The sequence below is a fragment of the Megalops cyprinoides genome, chromosome 3 (genome assembly GCF_013368585.1).
Source record: "Megalops cyprinoides isolate fMegCyp1 chromosome 3, fMegCyp1.pri, whole genome shotgun sequence".
NCBI classification, from domain to species: Eukaryota; Metazoa; Chordata; class Actinopteri; order Elopiformes; family Megalopidae; genus Megalops; species Megalops cyprinoides.
The window spans coordinates 5,554,754-5,573,128 of NC_050585.1; the positions used below are offsets into that span (position 1 = coordinate 5,554,754).

At 37.2% G+C, this 18,375-nt stretch overlaps 1 protein-coding gene across 5 annotated transcripts in view; it reads right to left on the reverse strand.

Annotated features, from left to right (window-relative positions):
* Positions 1–18,375, reverse strand: part of ntm (neurotrimin) — a 290,096-nt gene that overhangs the window by 39,236 nt on the left and 232,485 nt on the right. For all 5 annotated transcript variants that reach the window (XM_036524066.1, XM_036524065.1, XM_036524067.1 and 2 more), the window contains one exon: positions 8,344–8,576. In XM_036524066.1, coding sequence (XP_036379959.1) covers positions 8,344–8,576 — 233 coding nt within the window. The remainder of the gene's footprint in view (positions 1–8,343; positions 8,577–18,375) is intronic.

Here is an 18,375-nt window from a genome sequence, read left to right on the forward strand (position 1 = left end):
ATCCCCTACTTTGATGTTCTACAGTCCTGGTCATTCATATTTTTCATTTTGCAAAATTCTTGCAGCCTAAAAAGCTGAATGTAAAACATACTTGTCATGGCATACTTCACTTCCTGTGGTTTGAGTTTAAAAAAAAAAAAAAACAAATACTACTCAGCAACTATTGAAAATCTATTGAAAAGTTTAAATTACTTTGAAAATTTACTTCAATATTAATAAAACAACTTCTATTCATTCAAAGGTGTTGGAGTTTTTAAAAGATTTGCTATAAATTTAATGAGTGCTGAATTGCATAAAGACTGAAAAACACTGGGGACAAGTACAGAGAATCACTGAAATATATCACTAGCAAATCAATCCTAAAAGGTACTTAGTGTTCAGAGACTGCAAAACTAGTGCTCAGCAAAGTCAATAGTCTGGGGAGTAGATGAGGACAAATATGGGGCCTGATGGCATTACACCTCCTTAACCGTTAATCATCTTACCTTTATCTGAGCAGACCTGTGGGACATCTGTGAGACGCGAAGCTAGCAGTTAAACGCAACCTGCTTTCCCCAACAGATAATGTAAAACCTGTCATTGACTCACTGGTAAGGCATGACATTCACTGTGTTCACTTACTGTTAATGTGGCTCACTTTAGTGTTGATTTTTACGGTTCTTAACTGTTTCTTTTACTTCGATCTATTCACAGGGGTTTCCTGTTTTCCACAGTTTCTTTTCCTTTTCCTAGGGTCAGGAAGCAATTTTCAAGCTGTTCCCCAATTGTTTGTAGGTTTTCTGCTTCATTCATTTCCTTTCAGAAAACATAAATGGTCCAAAACTTTGTAAAAATATGTCAGTAAAAATGTGTTGTGATGTGTTTTCTTTGATTAGTTGATGCCATAGGTCTACCTTAGTGCATGACTGAGCCAGTTATATTGTTCTTAAAAAAATAAAGCAATATGATCAGGACCTTAACTGCTCAGATTTGCAAAACACATCATATTCATATTCCCAAAATACTGTAACAGTGCGGGAGGCATGTTACAGTAACTTTGTGGTGGCATTGTGGTGTTGTGATTAAGAAGCTGGGCCTGTAACTTAACGTGTGCTGATTCAGTTCCCAGGTGGAGCACAGCTGTTGTACCCTTGAGCCATGTACTAAACCTGAATTGCTTCTGTGGAACAATGAACTGTAGAAGTGGGTATGTGTAAACTTAAACCATGTAAGATGGCCTTGATAAGGCCAGATGCTAAGCAAATGACAGATGATGCATGTCCAGTGATACTTAGATGTCAAACAAGAGACACGCTTTCACCCAAATAAAACAAATCTGCCACCTTCATTCTGTTATATTATTTCAGAAGTGTTTTTTTTACCTACTAAATGAATCACTTTAGTGACCACTGCACACACAAAACTACTCCAGATCCCTATGCTGCCTACTTCAAAAGGGGCCAGGGTCATGACCTTGATGGTTTATGATTGCACTCACTGTATCAAGTTTATATAAAATGCCTGTGCGTTTTCGTAGTGCAATGCTGTTTACACATTGTCTACTCCCTGACCTTTCTATTGAAGTGTCCCAAAAGCTCTCGCAATCAACCCTTCCTTCGGATTCAGAGTTACCATGGCAACAGAGCAGATCTTTAATCGGTCTGTTTGCTAAATGCCCAGGCTCTTGTTGAGTGGTTCAGCTGAGGGTAGAGATATACCAACGCAGAGAATGTCGAATGAGCAGAAAAATTCAAAACTATTTAAAATATTACTGCAGTGGTATGCACTGGGAAGGGGTGATGGTGAGGATGGGGTCATAAGGTTCAACATCATGCTGTATATATTCTGCAAGATCACTCTGATAGTATTGAGTGTATGATAAAAAATGTAGGGCACCTGCATCTTAGAAGGTGAGATAATGAATTTAATAAACATGTGAATGATAATCCATTAGAAAAAAATCTACCACTCTATCGTAGATCGCACTCTATCAACATAACCATAATAACACATAAAATGAACTAAGGCCCATCAGAAATAATAAATCACAAATTATCTCCATGAATAAAATAAATGCAAACATATTTGGAACGTACACTTAGCTTGAGCTGAGCTAATGCAAACCCTTATCACTCCTAATCCTATTGCCATGTTGAAAGAAGTAATGCACCGGTAAGCTCCATCACAGATAAAGCTACAAACAACAGTCTGCCGGGGAACCGCAAGTGGCCTCTCAAGCCAGAGGCTGTCATATAGCTTCACAGTTAAACCAAAAGAAAGCCTTTGATATTGGAAGAGTGAAGTATTAAAATGCAATAGGGTCAGACAGTTTGGCACAGAACTTGGATGCACTTGATACTGTAAACACACTGACCTGCACGTTGTGAAGTATATATGCAGTGCTGTTTAGGTTAGCAATGTTTACCAGAGCACCTTGTGAAGACACAGTAGCTATATTACAGAAGTGATACAGCCAGATAGGTAACCCTAAAATAAATCAAATCGTTAATGAAAGTCTTATGCAGGCAGCCATGTGACCCTGGCTGTAACCAGGGTTTGAAAAAAAGTGAGGTCCAGGTTGGGGTGTTGGTGGTTAGGTTTTGTCAAAATTACACATATAAACATTACATACATAGAAAGAGACCTGTTGCTATTTACAAAAAACTAATTTTATTTGTGTTTTAATTGTAAGGTACACATTACTGAATGAATAATAAATCGTAAGAACATTATCTAGAGTATCAAAATACATAGGTCTATGGTACGAAGCATGATAATTAAGATAAGGTTATTTGTAACCTTAGCTAGCTATAAAAATAAAAGAAACATGCTTGAGAGTAACATCATAACAAGCTAACGTCATTATACGCTTACATTCATTTAGGAATTTGGCTTTGAAATGTTTTGTAGGCCTACTATTATTGATACTGTCACCTACATAAACTGTTTTTTAATCAATGGCGTTGTGTGAAACGTTAGCTAATATGAAAGAAATAGCCTAGGCTTCATCATGGCCAGAGTACGCATATTTAACATGTTTCATACAATTGCCTTTACTCCAGACGCTGTACCAGGTTACTGTTTTGAACGTTTCTTACAGATAATGGTAAAACGAGCATTGCTTTGCACTATATTTTTAGCTCCAAAAAAATTACCGAGGTCCGGACCTCGGTAACCTCATAGCTGGTTACGGGCATGCATGTGACATAGTTGTTAGGAATAGGGCTCATAACCAACTGGTTTCTGGTTCAGTTCCCTGCTGGGGCACTGCTGTTTTACCCTTGGACGTGGTACTTAACCTAGAATATCCAGCTGCATAAGTGGGTAACATGTAAAACTGTAACCTGTATAAGTCGCTCTGGGTCAGAATCAGTTGTGTTTCTAGCTATTGAAAAGATCAGGGGCTAAATCAAATTTGCCTGGGGCTTGTCTTTTTTTTTTTGAAGGGAGATCGGCATTGGTTGGTTGGGGAGGTTATGGGCCATATGTATCAATCTTTGTGTACAACTTGCCGTAGGACCATGTGTACGCACAATGCCACGATTTATGTACAGAGGTTTTTCGTCAGTTATCAAACACCACATACGCCTAATTGTCTTCATAAATCTCATCGTAAATCAAATTAGCGTGAGATTATGTGCAAATGAACGTGCTTAACGCCCACTCCCACAATTGTTCTCATATGGACTAAGACACGCCTTTAATTAGTCGAATTAGCATATAAAGATCTCAGGTAAATCTGAGTGAAATGCAGAGATTGATGTTGAAAGTGTTTTCGATTTACAAAAACAACTTTATCCTCTCTTGGTGCCCGTATTGCAATGTGAGTGCAGTCGATTGCGCCGATTACATTAGGAAAACCAAACATCGCTGCAAATTCCATTTTGATATTGGCCTGTTCCTCCGCAGTGTAAAGAAACTTTATAAACCTTGGAGTCATCCGGGTGATCCCTTCCTATACTATGGGCATGATATGGCTCGGAGAGGATTGTGATATTCCCGACCTGTCCGTAAGCTCTCTTTGGAATGTCCCGGTGGCAAGAAAACCCAAGGTGGTTAGAACTTGGAGATGAATTTGCATGGGTTCTCTGCGTGTCTCTGAGGAGAAGAGGCTTTGGCAATCTAAAGCGATTCATTAGCTATACATGATCATTGGCGAAGAAGTCTGCCTGGTCCCTGAAAACATGTTCATGCCTGATTAGGTTATTCTCAATATCCCATAAAAGCACTAGCACAGCCATACTGATTGTGAATGCTTTCAGCTTATACTGTACATTGTACATGAGCCTGTTATATAGAAGTACTTATTAAAAATGTTTGATTACACATGGTGATCTGTGACGTTTTAATTGTTTTGACTACAAGGCCCAATTACAATGTTAATATAATAATGCCAAACTGACAGTCACAGTTTTGCCAATAATGTCAGACATGTTCACAGTTTACAGTTAAACCAGTATTTCACATGGACCAATGCATGTGCGATAACACTCATCAATGATTGACACAAGACCCGTTTCCTCCTGGTGTCGCCAATCAGGAAATTAGAAATTTTATGCATACGCCACCTCGAAACCATGCGCAGAGGTACGCATGGTGTCCCGGCAAGTATCTTTTCATAAATATTGTTTTATGTGTAGAAAAGTGCTCAGCACGATTTTAGTGCATATGCACCGTTGATACATGTGGCCCTGTATCTACCTTTATAATAAATAAACATTATCACACCTTCGGACGCTGCAAGTCAAGTTCCGCTCTGTTACACAGTGTGTCTATTGTTTTGCTATAAACACCTCCTTTTTCAGGGCGGAAATATTTGGGGCTAGGCTTAAACTATTTGGGGCTACAGCCCCAAATGATCGGACCTAACAACGCCACTGGTCCGAATGTCTGCTAAATTTGTTTATGTTTAGTCTTGGTCAGTGCATAGCAATTTCAGTTTTTGTTAGGGAGTATCTCTGAAACCACTAAGCACCTTTTTTATAGTCCCTTGAAATTATTTTTCTTCCTGATCTCTCAAGGTAAAATTAGGATGAGTGGGAATGGCTGCTGCATTCCCGACAGAGAATGCAGCAGCCATTCCCACTCTTTATATGGGATTTTCTCTGCATTCCACAAGCTTACTCTTAATTAGACAAATTCTCAAATTTAAATGCTGCTTTTTTATAAACTTTACTATTTTCATTGTTATAGGACACATTTTAATGTGCAACTTTTAAGACAATAGTTCTACATGAAAAAAGTTGGCTGTTTAGGAAAAATACAGTATTTCCATGCAGAAGAATAGATTAATTATCACATTTTCAAAAATAACTGGTCTGAACTTTTATTGCAAGCAAAAAAACTAATGAGCTTCTTTGCCCCCTGCAGTTTTGTGACACATTTGAAAGGTTGGACCCCAGTATGAACTGCTATGTGATGAATCTAGGGATGTAACGAGAACTGATGCGTCCGTACCAAGTCGATGCCAAAATTCTGAAAACGTGACGGTACTTGTTTTTTCTACAGTACCGTAGGTACCATGGATGCAGCTGCAGCGACAGCTCGGCCTCGACTCTTCGAAAAGAAAAAACAGTAAGAGTCGTGTATGGAAGTACTTTGCGTTCAAGGCTGACCATCAGGGATTAATAATAAATTTGCAAAAACCAGTATGCAAACAGTGCCATCAAACTTTTCAGATGAAAGGAGGAATCACTTCTAACTTAGCGAAGTACCTCAGAGACATCCAGATTTATTAAAAAAAATTCAAGGTGAGTTTCAATTCATGTTAATGTTACATTAACAACGTATCCAAAGTGTTATCCTTGTTATCCTTTTCCTGAAATACACGCTACCATTATTTTTGTTTGAGACAGCTGGCATTGCTGTGTAGCCAACTATGTTCCATACGATGTTTACAATGGCTAAACACTAAAGGCTACCGTGTTTAGGCTAACGTAATGTGACCATAGCTCGTGGTAGTAGGCTACCATCCTTACCGTTCAGTCTGTGTCATCTGTCATCAAAATATGACATTAGCGTTTTAAATACATATTTCCAAACTAATGGTCTGTCACCATATCAGTAAATTTAAACTACTGCTTGCACTTTGAGTATGCAGAGGTGTGTGTGTGTGTTAGTACATTGTGTGTGCAGCCTTTGAGCTATACCTGATAACTGAAATCTCATAATTTTCATTTCACAGTATCTGCCAGAGGAGCCAGCAAACACATACACAGCCAACCATATCAGAAGCTTTTCAGAGGCACATATTATATTATATTATATTATTATTATTATGTTATGTTATAGTATATTATATTATATAATTAGGCCTATTTATTATTTCCATATTTTTTCATGTCTTGGCCAGGTACTACAATCAAAATGCTGTGCCATCATAAAGTTGATTGTTTGTAATTAAGCACAGTATTGTTTGTTTTAAATACTTGAGGGCTACATGCCACTGTTGTTGTTTTTTTGTAATGTTCAAATGTTTTTTTAATAAAGGAGTGTATGTTGAAGTACATGGGATTTATTGTTTTGTTTTTTACCGTGGTATCGAACTGGGTATTGAGAACCGTGGAATTTCACTGGTATTGGTATCGACTGCTAAATTTCTGGTATCGTGACATGCCTAGATGAATCACTCAGAAAGCCATTCTTTTGCTGAAGGTAAGACCCCTGCTGAACAAAAGTGCCTCAATGCAACTGTGATGTGCTTTAGATGTATCTAAAGTGCATCTAGGCTGAACATACACACTCACACACACATACACACACACACACACACACACACACACACACACACACACACACAAACACACACTCAGACACACTTGCCTCAGAAGCTTGCAACTAAAGGGCTAAACAAAAGCCCTTGATCTCTTAACTTGAACATCACATATATGCATTAAGCTGTTCTGCAATCTAAGGATTCTGTAACGTGCATGTAATTTAATGAAACGGGGGACATCTGTACTCCCTGAACACACCCCTCCCCTCTGTAGTATGGTATTTCTTTCCGTCACTGCTAAATGCACCAGTGCTCTGAGCTGACATCCCCATCAATCAACTTGGACCAAATTCTACTGATTAACCAAAAGGAAGTTGCTTCTCAAAGGTGCACTGCTGTTGGCTCAGTTTTAATCATATGATTATCCACTTCATTAAAACATATGGCATTAATAGCACAGACAGTGGATTTCACAGGGTGCTATATATTAAAAACATCCTGTATGTGTTCATCATTAACCTTAAAAATATGACAAATAAAGCTGCAAAGGCAAAAATAGTATGAAAACAATATGAGACAATAAACAACGGCTCAATCCAGGGTATCATTCTAACCTTTCTGAGTGCAAGTGCTGCAACACTGAGAAGATGAAAATGTATTTAATGTCTTGTCATGCTCAAAGTAACTCTCTATAGAGTTATACCTTTTATGCTTCAACATCACTGACAAACAAACAAACAAATAAACATTAAGACATCAATTGTCAATGTGCACCAGGAGGAATGCTTAAGACATCAGCTTGCACATCCTAGGTTGAATACACACTGTGGCTTCTTTCTTTACACATGATGATTTTTTTGCATTTAATTTAACTTTTGGAGGCCTTCCTTAGGGCTACATTTCTTTCTATGTCGCCTTAATTTTATTTTATTTATTTATTTTTGCGATCAAATGTTTATTGGAAAGATTAAACAATATACAACAGAGACATTATTGGGTTTTAAACAAGAAACTAAGTAGAGAAAGTAAAGTATATGTCGGTACTAAAAAAGGAGCAAATAAAAAGGTGCATGATCATACCAAATTAAACTAAAAACAAACTCAAAGTACAGGTAAGAACACTCACACCATCCACCCAGAAAACACTAATAGACACAAACACATACACAGAAACATACACACACACACACACAGAGGGAAACTCAGGGATCTCCCTTTAAATGCCACCGGTCAAGGAGGGAGTCGTGTAAGAAGTTTTAAGAAGGTCTCTCAATGCATTGGCTGCAGAACGACAGTTATTCAAACTGGTCTCATTAGCGCCATTAACGTTGACAACTCCAGGAAAATTACATCCAGAAAGGAAAGAAGCCATTGTCTTATGCAAAGAGAGTGAGGAGGTTTCCATCGTATGGTAACAATTGTCTTGGCAGCTGTTAGGCCAGCCAAAACTATACGCCTTTTACGTTGGGGGATACTTGAAAGATCATTTTCATTTTTGAAAGCATGGTCCTCATTGCATTTCATTTTATGAGGTAGAAACCCATACGCATAGCTTCCATCAATACGCTACCAGTAACAAAGAACAATGGAGATATGCAGACACAGATAACCTTCTAACAATTGCAACATGTGCAGAATGCATACATTACCCTGGACGATGACGTGCACTGATGTAGTCCTGGGCCGGCTGCGAGTCTGGACAGCACAGATGTACTGGCCTTCGTCAGATATGTCCACATTCTCAATCTTTATGGTGAACTCCTCTTCGTTTAATACGACGAGGCTCACCCGAGGATCCACCGACCACTTGTCTTCTCCCGCATACAGTATACTTGACCGATTTAGCCAGGCCGTATGCGTGACAACGTCACCCTGTGAACACCTGGGATGAGCAACACATACAGACACGTGGGAAAAAGAAATCACAGCATTAGATATGTGTCATAAAAGGAGTGTAATGAAAATACTGTGACATGTAGCAGTTATCATGTTTCCATATCGCATGTACAGAGATATATTAGTTTTTATTACAATTAAAAAGTGTTTTACATATAATATGAAATGCTAATGATGTTATGCTTATATACCCACACACACAGACACACAGACACATGCAAACACATGTGTACACACACACACACACACACACACAGTAAATAATCACCTGCTTCTTACACCCAAGCAATGCAAGGTTATATTAAGATAACTGGATGCTGATGCTGAGCATAAAAATGTGGAAATTAATAACTCAGGTCACATTCAGGATGTGTACAGCCAGCCCAAGCCAAGTCATCTGATTCAGCACAAACTCATTGTTTGGAACAGATGTTTCATGGTCACAAGTCAAACCAGCAGCATGTGTTCCAAACCATGCACCTTATGTTTCCTGTTTTTAATCAGTTGGAAAAGATTTATGAATGTATATACATTCAAGCCTTTTTTTCCCTGTACAGTGGAGAAAATTAGGCTAGAGATATTTTCTCAGTGTTAATTCTAGATTACCACATTTTAGTTATCTTGAAATATTATCCATTCTAACACTGGGTCTAGCAAATTCTTGACCTGTTACTGTCTTTGCACAGATCATTTTCAATCACGCTTAATGAAATGTCACTGGTTATGAGCTGCATGTAAATGTGAATCATTTTAAACTGACGGGGGTCTCTTTTCTGCAGTGGCACTCTGTTGAAAACCATTCAGATTTACCTAATCAAATCAGAACAGGAAAAGCTCAACAGCCTAAGCAAAACTTAATAACAAATATCTTCATTATGCACAGATTCCAGGGTGTGGCATATTGTAATAATCCCACATTGCTGCCTTCATTACCTAATAAAGATCTGGGGTTGTGTCTTTGACCTGAATGAAATTCACTGACAGTTTACTGACAGAGAGAGGACCACTTGCAATATAGACATGTATGACTTATTACCCAGTATGATAATGTGCTCTTTCCAGTTCATTAAGTACTGTTGTCTACTGAATCTTCAAATGACTTTTGCCCCTAAATAGACTGCCATGCAGTAAGAGAGTCTTGTTCTGCTAGCGGGCTTAATATTTTTTTTTTCAGTTGGTTTAAAACTTGCTCAAAATTCTGTTCTAAATTGTATAAGTTGGCAAATTATTTCTCAGTTTTGCATTATAATTCAGTGATACAAACCTACAACATCTGGTTATTGGCCTAGCATTTTCATTATCAATTTAAACTGCAATGCTGTAACAACAGGTATTACAGTCATATAGTTAATGAGGAAACCTTTTTCTTTGTAATTATATTTCATAAAATTATGACAACAGATTCCAAAAATTACTCCAATAATCTTATAAGGATTGACCTAGAAAACCAAAAACCTACAGATCCATTTCTCTTTAAGGATAAAAACTGTCACAAGGGACTGTTGATAAAACATTGAGGGTCTTGTTTACCTATCATGAAAGGGGTGATTCAAATGGAATTTATAGAGACAATTTCTCCAGTTCTCTGGTCAATGGACGTCATTGGCACCATACTTACAGCAGAAAACTCTTTAGCATGTATAAATGTGGCCAGAATTCTGGAGGACTCCTTAGAGTGATGTAGACTAGTGGTACTTTGTTGACATTGCATAGAGTATGAAAGAAGCTGGAGGACCAACATTTGGCATGCAGTCTTCTGCATACTGTATGTCAAAAGAATCTGTCAAGGTCAGTACAATGATGAGGAAGGCAAGGAGGTGTAAAAGGATTTTTAAAGCATAATGTGCAGCAATAAAGACATAGACAAAGGCAACCCTGAGTGACAATATGTAACTGTTTCCTGACAGTCAAGAAAGTGCTCACTTCTGCTAAAGACTGATGTGTAGATGTATTAATAGAAGTGACCCTTTGCCACTCTAAGCAGAAAACATTGATAGTACAATCAGCTCTATATCAAACCACATGTCTCTGAGTGCACTTCTATCCACCTTACCACAATGATGAAAGTTTGTCTGTTAGCCGCTAGTATAAATGATCTTGTAAAATCTGTGACACTGCTCTCAGTGATGGCACAATGAGCTGTACCCTCATTGTATTCAGTTTGACAATTTTCCTTTTTTTCCAAAGGGCAACCCACAAAACACCAGGGACGTGCTGAAATAAATGCATCTGACTTTCCTTTTCTGTAGCTGCCAGTGGTGAAGCCAAGGGCATCCGCTATCGAGGGAATACAGGGGAAAAGAGAGAGGAATCCTGTGCCTACATCCTTCGCAGCAGGCAACAATAAGAGTCATGAGAATTGCGCGATTAGTTGTTTTCCCCCAGGACTTTCATATGGCGGGACACTGGTTTTGGGAGAAATACAGTTTGAAAAATTAAAAAAAAAAAAAAAAAGTTTACTCATTACGCTTCATTTCTATTCCTGCTGAGAAATTCATAGGTAAATTGTGCATTCATTATGCGTCCTCATACACTATGACAAATGTCTCCCTGGGCGAATGTAAGAAAAAAGTCCAGAATTTGTTGCCAGGAGATAAGATACATTGCAGGGGTGTGAGATGTTCAAGGTTGCAAAGGAAGATACATTAGTGGACCTTCAAGGGCATGCACACTGGATGCAAAAGAATATGTTGCTGTAAATAAACCTGGTCTTTTGGTTAATGTATACAGAAATGGGGTTACAGCTAAAACTGAAATAATGTTTTTTGAGTATTACAGAGGATATAACTTTTGTTAAAACCTGACATTGGTCTATAAGGCACACGCCCAAAATATGCTATTACAGAAAGAACCCAATGATAACAGACATTGTCTAATAAATGTACGTAATTCAAAAAAAAATAAATTTATAACAGCTATTGGATCAAGGTTGGAAATCAAGTAGGATGTCACCCTATCATAAACTTAATTAACAAATCCAAGACTTAGACATTCAAAATCTTTATTCTGATGCAGATTCTCATAGGGCATTCAGAAACTTGGTGGTACACATTACAGCCATTTAGTCTCATCTCCCTTATTGACACATATCTTCATGTTCCTACACATTCAAGTCCTGATGCAAAGGAATCTTCATATTCCTTAAAACAATACCTTCATGCATTGCTCTTCCCTCCTAAGACAACTGTTTGAGTTCTGAATTTGGCCTATAAAGATCTTGTTTTCCTGTATTTGTTGACTCCAAAACCAAACCAAAAAAACCAAAACCAAAACTTGAAAATCCAGTTATTCAAGTTACTTAGCTCCATGATTTTTATCTTAATGTGGTAACCTGAATCTATAGTCATCTCCTTCAAATAAGGAATAAAATACATACTCTAGACATACTCTTCAGTGTGTCAAAATGGACTACTACTGAACACAAAGATAACAGACACAATCAAAAAAATGGTAAGGCATGGAAAAATAGTCACATGGTCTAGATGCACAATATCTGCTCTGGTCTGAAGTAACTGTGAGATGTGTCACAACAAACTGACATTCCTGCTGATACCTACCCATTTTCAAACAACAGCCAAATCAGTTACTCATTGCTATGAGCACATAATTGCATGTTGGCACAGCTGATGTTGGAAGTGCTCAGCAGTACCACATTGTACATACAAACGCAGTCTGCATAAAATGTCCACTATCCACCTCTAGATCTCATTTGCTTTATTGTTATTTAGCAGCTGTCTCGTATATATGTGTGTGTGTGTGTGTGTGTGTGTGTGTGTGTGTGTGTGTGTGTGTGTGTGTGTGTGTGTGTGTGTATTTGTGTGTTCGAGCATCCACTATTCTTATCACTGTTCCACAGACAGCAAACCAATTTAATCTACACAAGGTGTCTATCCAGCACAATACGGAAATAATGTTTGGGAGAGAACTCTGCACAAATCAGGCAGTCAGAATATTTCTGCCCATTCATTGTGTAAGCTATGACACATTAATGTCTAATTATAATTAAAAATACATGACACATTTCTTCACAATTAGAATGCGCCGTGTACTTTTCAGATTGCTTTCATTGCATTGTGGATCTTTTGAGTTAAATTTTAATGCAATGTGCTTGGTGGATAGTTCAGAGGGAATATAACAATTTATTCTTTTAAACGCATCAAAAGAGAAAGATTAATTTTACATAGATTAAAAAAATGGCATTCTGTAAAGACGTGCATACAAATGTGCTTTAATTCTGTCTTCAAATGTGACTACATGGAGAATGTTTGCATACTATTACATCCATATTTTATATTTTGCTGTTGGCTGTTCTTACTGGTCTAAAATATCTTGAAAGATCTTATAGCTCTTTTTAAAATATAAATTTTTCTTGTAGGGAATATCAAACAAAATGTATTGCAAAGTTAAGCTCATTACTTTGTAGTTTTTTAAGCTTAATTTAACTGGCTACGACAAGAAAATACAAGAAGTTTCTATATATATATTGATATAACCTACTTCTCATTCTCATAAAACCACAAGTCAAGTTGCATCTGAATGCCCAAGGAGAATGTTTGTTTTTATGTAAAAAATGCAAGTGCATATGAAAATACCATACTATACTATACTAAAATACTATACTAATTACTAACTATTTACATCTAAGTAAAGGTAAATAAGCATGTGATATGAAAATCAATCTGTCATTTATAATATACAGCAATCCGCCTCTATTAAATACATTCATGTTTTTAATTTAGTTTTTGCAGTTGCTTTTGGAATTCAAACAGCTGTGCCTCCATAATTAGATTATTGTCATGGTGTGATGTGTGTGCCAGAAGCTCTCTCTCTCCTGATGTTCCACCAGCTCCCATCCTATTCTTTAAAGTTATCCTGCTTTTTCACCTGTTCTTTATTTTGACATGGCAAGCTGACAGGCAGAACCTCTTTTCCACGGTTTGATGATATAGTGTGTTATTTGTTATTTTGTGTTTTGTTATGTTTATGTCTCTTTCCTTCAGGTGGAAGAGATCCCTGATCCAATGCCCTACTGTAGGGTGACCTACTCTCCCTTTTTTCCTTTGTTTATTTGTCGCCCTGCTTGCATCTGTCTGTTGTTAAAAGACTACAGCTAAATTGTGTTCAATGAATCATGTTCTTGGTAGCTGTCTGGTTTGGTGGCTTTTTTGTTGCCAGTGATGCAGATTTGGATTTGTCTCAGCGTTCTCATAACTTGGGGGACGTCTGGGCCTTAACAAGATTATGCCATAGACTAGACTATGCACTAATGCAATGCTATGCAATGACTACAATATCTCATTCATACAATTTCTTATTCATCTTCTTAAAAGTACAAATATGAGTTGTATCGACTTGTAGGAATAGTATATGTAGTGCAAGTACTATTGTAGTTTAATTTTTTGAACATTTTCATTATTATATTCAACATTAATATTATAGTTTTGACCATAATTGTCTCACATTATTGTCATCCTCCTCCACATTGTCATAAAGACACTTGTTAGTCTTGTCAGTTCATATGCAACTCACTTATATTGCCCTTCTGTCAGACAGAATTGCATCCTAACTGCCCTGCGGCAGGATCATGACAAGAATTTCACCATATAAATCCTATTCTGTTAGCTTTAATGCTACAAACCAACTAGTTTGCACCTTTGGGCACACCTGTGGCTGTTGCAACAAAAAATAATCCTGATTTTACCTTTTATGGCCCTGCATTTTCACAAAATGCTGTTTCTGCTGTGTAATTCAGTACTGCAGTGGCAAAATGCCAGTATAGCCACCTTATGAAGCCACTATAAGAATCTTTCCATTTTTGCATACAGACCATGTTAATATGTTTACTCACAGAACCATGCTCATCACTACTGATTCATTCTTTATATTTTATTCACAATTTATTTACAATTTAGTATTTACAATTATGGGTTAATGACACATTGTTGTGTACCAGTAACAAATTATGATTAAACTAGTGATTTTGGGATTTTTACAATGAAAAAAGAACTGATGTATTTGAAAGGGCCATTAACTCTAATATTCATAAAGTAGGGATGGTTCGATACCAATTTTTCATGTCCAATACCGATACCGCAACCTTGAGTATCTGCAGATACAGATACCAATCCGATACCGTCTTTTTTCCTCTCTTAAACAACTAAGCTGTTAATAATACATTTGTGTGGATGCTTAACCTAGCCATCTAATAAACATCATGCTCAAACTGTGAAACAAATATTCTACTCCCCTAAAGGAAGAAATACATAGCCCACAACATGACTCCATTCAACATTCAAACATTCAAAATGAAATTTAAAGTGCAACTTTGTGCAAAAGTTTAAATGTGAGTATTTAGAATAACAAAGGAATTACAATTCTCTCAAAGTTGCTCAAAGTTTAGTTAGCCTAACCCTTTTGCACTTATTTTTACCTATCTCTATGCTATGTAGCACGCGTGTTACGCTACATGGTTCGTTATGTTTTCATTAGTGTTATTAAGCTTCTCATAGTTTTCAGTTAGCATTTGCTATATTTTTTATAGTTAAATCGCTGTTTTCCCAAAGATAAAATTAGGTAGAATTTTTCCAATCTAGCTTCCTAATCACACCGGTTTCAGCATACGCGCTAAACGGCTAATCACACCGGTGTGACCGTACGTGCAAAAGGGATTTAAGCATTTATGTGATAGTTTAGACTAGTTAGCTTGCCATTGTATCGGATTATACTTTTTTTTCCGATATCCAATCCAGTGATTTTGGCCAGTATCGGACCGATACTGATACTAAGTATTGGATTGGGGCATCCCTATATAAAGACTGTCTCCTGTCATGGAGACATGCATGTGCATGCATGTAAATGAATCAAATATTCATATACAGTACATGCATGTAAATAAATCAAATATTCCAAATGAAATGACCAACAAACTGTCAGAAGAAAGTGTAACTCTTTGTGGAAAAAAGAACATTTCTGGCCATTAAATTTGGCTGTTGAGCAACTGTGGTACAACTGACATGCTTTAGCCCTTTATGGCAATATGAAATGGATTTAATCTGTTTTAATAATATATTAAATACAAGTCGTTCCCCTGCTGTGTTCCTTTGTGTAAGTTTTGTAGCTATCCATTTCAGATGGACTTTAATTTAACATGAGGAGGGTGTCTATATCCAAACTGCAAAGTTGTTGTGGGTCAGTATTCATATTACTTTCAGAAAGTTCCAGGGACTATAGTTATTTATTCATTATTTGTGAATACAGTTTAGTGTATGTAGTTTCTCATTTTAAACTATTCATCTGTTATTTTCAGCTTTTGTCCAATGATAAATTGCAGTTTGTGTGAAAAAGGTTATAGTCACCTGAATACAACTGACCAAGTATATTTTCTTGCATGCACGTGTTCAACAAAAGGTTTCTAGATGTAGTTACTACTTCCATTGTCAGGATACTCTAATGGATTAGTTTAATCCATTAACTCAATGCAACAATTTGTTGGAATGCACCATTATGATGGATCTCTTTCCCAAATTAATCTCCACTTAATCACAGTCAATTGCCTTGATGTATGTTCACCAGCCACAGTGGCACAGAGCAGATTTCAAATGAATTAAGTCAGTAACCAAAAAAAAAAAAAAAAAAAAGAAAATGCTGGGCCATAACAATGTGACATATGTATGTGATCTCAGCTTGAAATAAATGCTAAAATTTCCAGAAGAAAAAAAAAATCTCAATATGAATGTGGAAATGAACACTGCAGTGAATGTAGTTGGATGTATCAAGCACAGACGAAGTTGACAGCCATTACAAAACTGATTTTCATGCTGTGAACATGAAACCTAGTACTTTCACTTGGTTTCATTTTTGATACAGCCATCCCTGCTGTCTTTTACAGAACTCCTGATCTCTTCTATATCTATATGACTACTATGACAGCAATAATGGGCCTGGCAAAGAAGGGGTCTCAATGCTGTATGTAGTCTGCTGGGAAATATAGAAAGCAGCCATTTACTCCTTAACATGGGGAATACAAATATAAAGTCTGCTGCTTCACCCTGCCTAAATCATGATTTACACAAACTGAAGAGTCTCATCTGCTAAAACAGGTGTCTTTTGTCTCACTTTTGCTTTTTTGTGGAAACGAATGTGAAAAGTTCACATTAATTATTCGCCAGGTTGTGTGAAAAGGCTTGATATTGTGAAATTCACATCATATCAGTTTTTCTCAGCTGATTTTGAAAATAAATCTCCATATAAACACTTTTGATTGCTTTGCTGCTGGAACAAGAGAGGATATCCATTATTCATTTTTTTTCTGAAGTGAATTGATTTAGCATCAAAGCATCCAGGAGTAATAAATAGCTGTAATGTATAACCCTGGATTGCCTCCAAATGACATTATTCTCTCCGATAGTCAGGATGTCGCTGCATGCATCAGGAAGACATCCCCGTAACCGCCAATCCATTTGTAAGGAGGATCTCCTTTACACTTTACCACTGATCATGGATTTGCATTTATTTTTCATGAGGGGTCAGGTTTGCAAAAAAGTATGTTTGAAGAATCCTCAAGCAGACTGCAGCGGGAACGTGTTTGTGTTCCATAAGCATACACTGAGCCTCCTGTTACTTTTATTATTTAAAGAGGGCAGCACGGCACTCTTTTAGATGTGCCAGTTTAACACTACACATAAGACTAAATCTGCTCTGTCCTTTGTACACCATGTGACTTAATTGTGTATGTGTGTTTTTTCTTTAAAATACATTTAGCACTTACCACACCAACGTCTGGTCAAAAAGCCTCTACACATAATAGAGCTGTCTTGGTTTACCTTATAGTGTTCTGGCACTCTACACTTGGTATTTATATAATATAGCTACAGTATGTGCATAGGAATAAAAAGCCAGGAGTCCTGTGAGATATCTACTGACATACCGTCTCATACACATCCAGGAAAATGCACCATCTGTGTTATTTTCTCTGATGTGTCTGGTCTACCATTTTATGCAAGCCTACTGCCTCCTCTTTGATTTCTGTGTGATCCAAGGTAACATCCTAGCTCTGATGTGAGAGATTGAAACTTAGCAAACAAAAAAATGTGTAGATGCATTACAGTACCGCTGAAGTACTACTGTACTAAAAATATTTTCAAGCAGAATGGGGATTTTATATTCTATGGTAGGGAACACTGTGAAATACCACATTTTGAAATACATTTTTGAAATACTATATATTCAAATGTTAGTACATGCAATCAAGTATATTGAAATGTACAGTATTACTTTTACATATGCATACATAATTTTCAACATTTTCTCACAAATGTATTGTTCCAGCATTTCATACCTTGGAAGCTGGTGAACTGGTCTGATCTGAGCAGGAGATGATCATACAATTAGTATGTAGCCCAACTGCATTCACTTGATTACATCTGTATTTTTGTGCAGTGGTCTGCAGCCAGACTGTGTTGATTTGTACTTTGACCACGGTAACTGAACCGGCGTGACCTCTGCACCGCAGTTACTATGGCAATTTCTTAGCCTTCGCAGAGCCCGCAAGTTGATCTTCATGTCTGAGAAATATCTTCCACTTGTCCTCAGAGAAGATTCACAGTCCACTAGGATGGAACTGAAATGGCCAAAGCTCTTCAATGTGTCCATGCTAGCTACACCCACTGATGACACCTTACTGTCATTCCTTATCCACTGTTCCAGCTTGAGCCCAGCTTTATGTGGATCCAACAACCCAGGCACACCATTCTGCTCATCTGGCAATTTTCCCAAGAGTCATAATA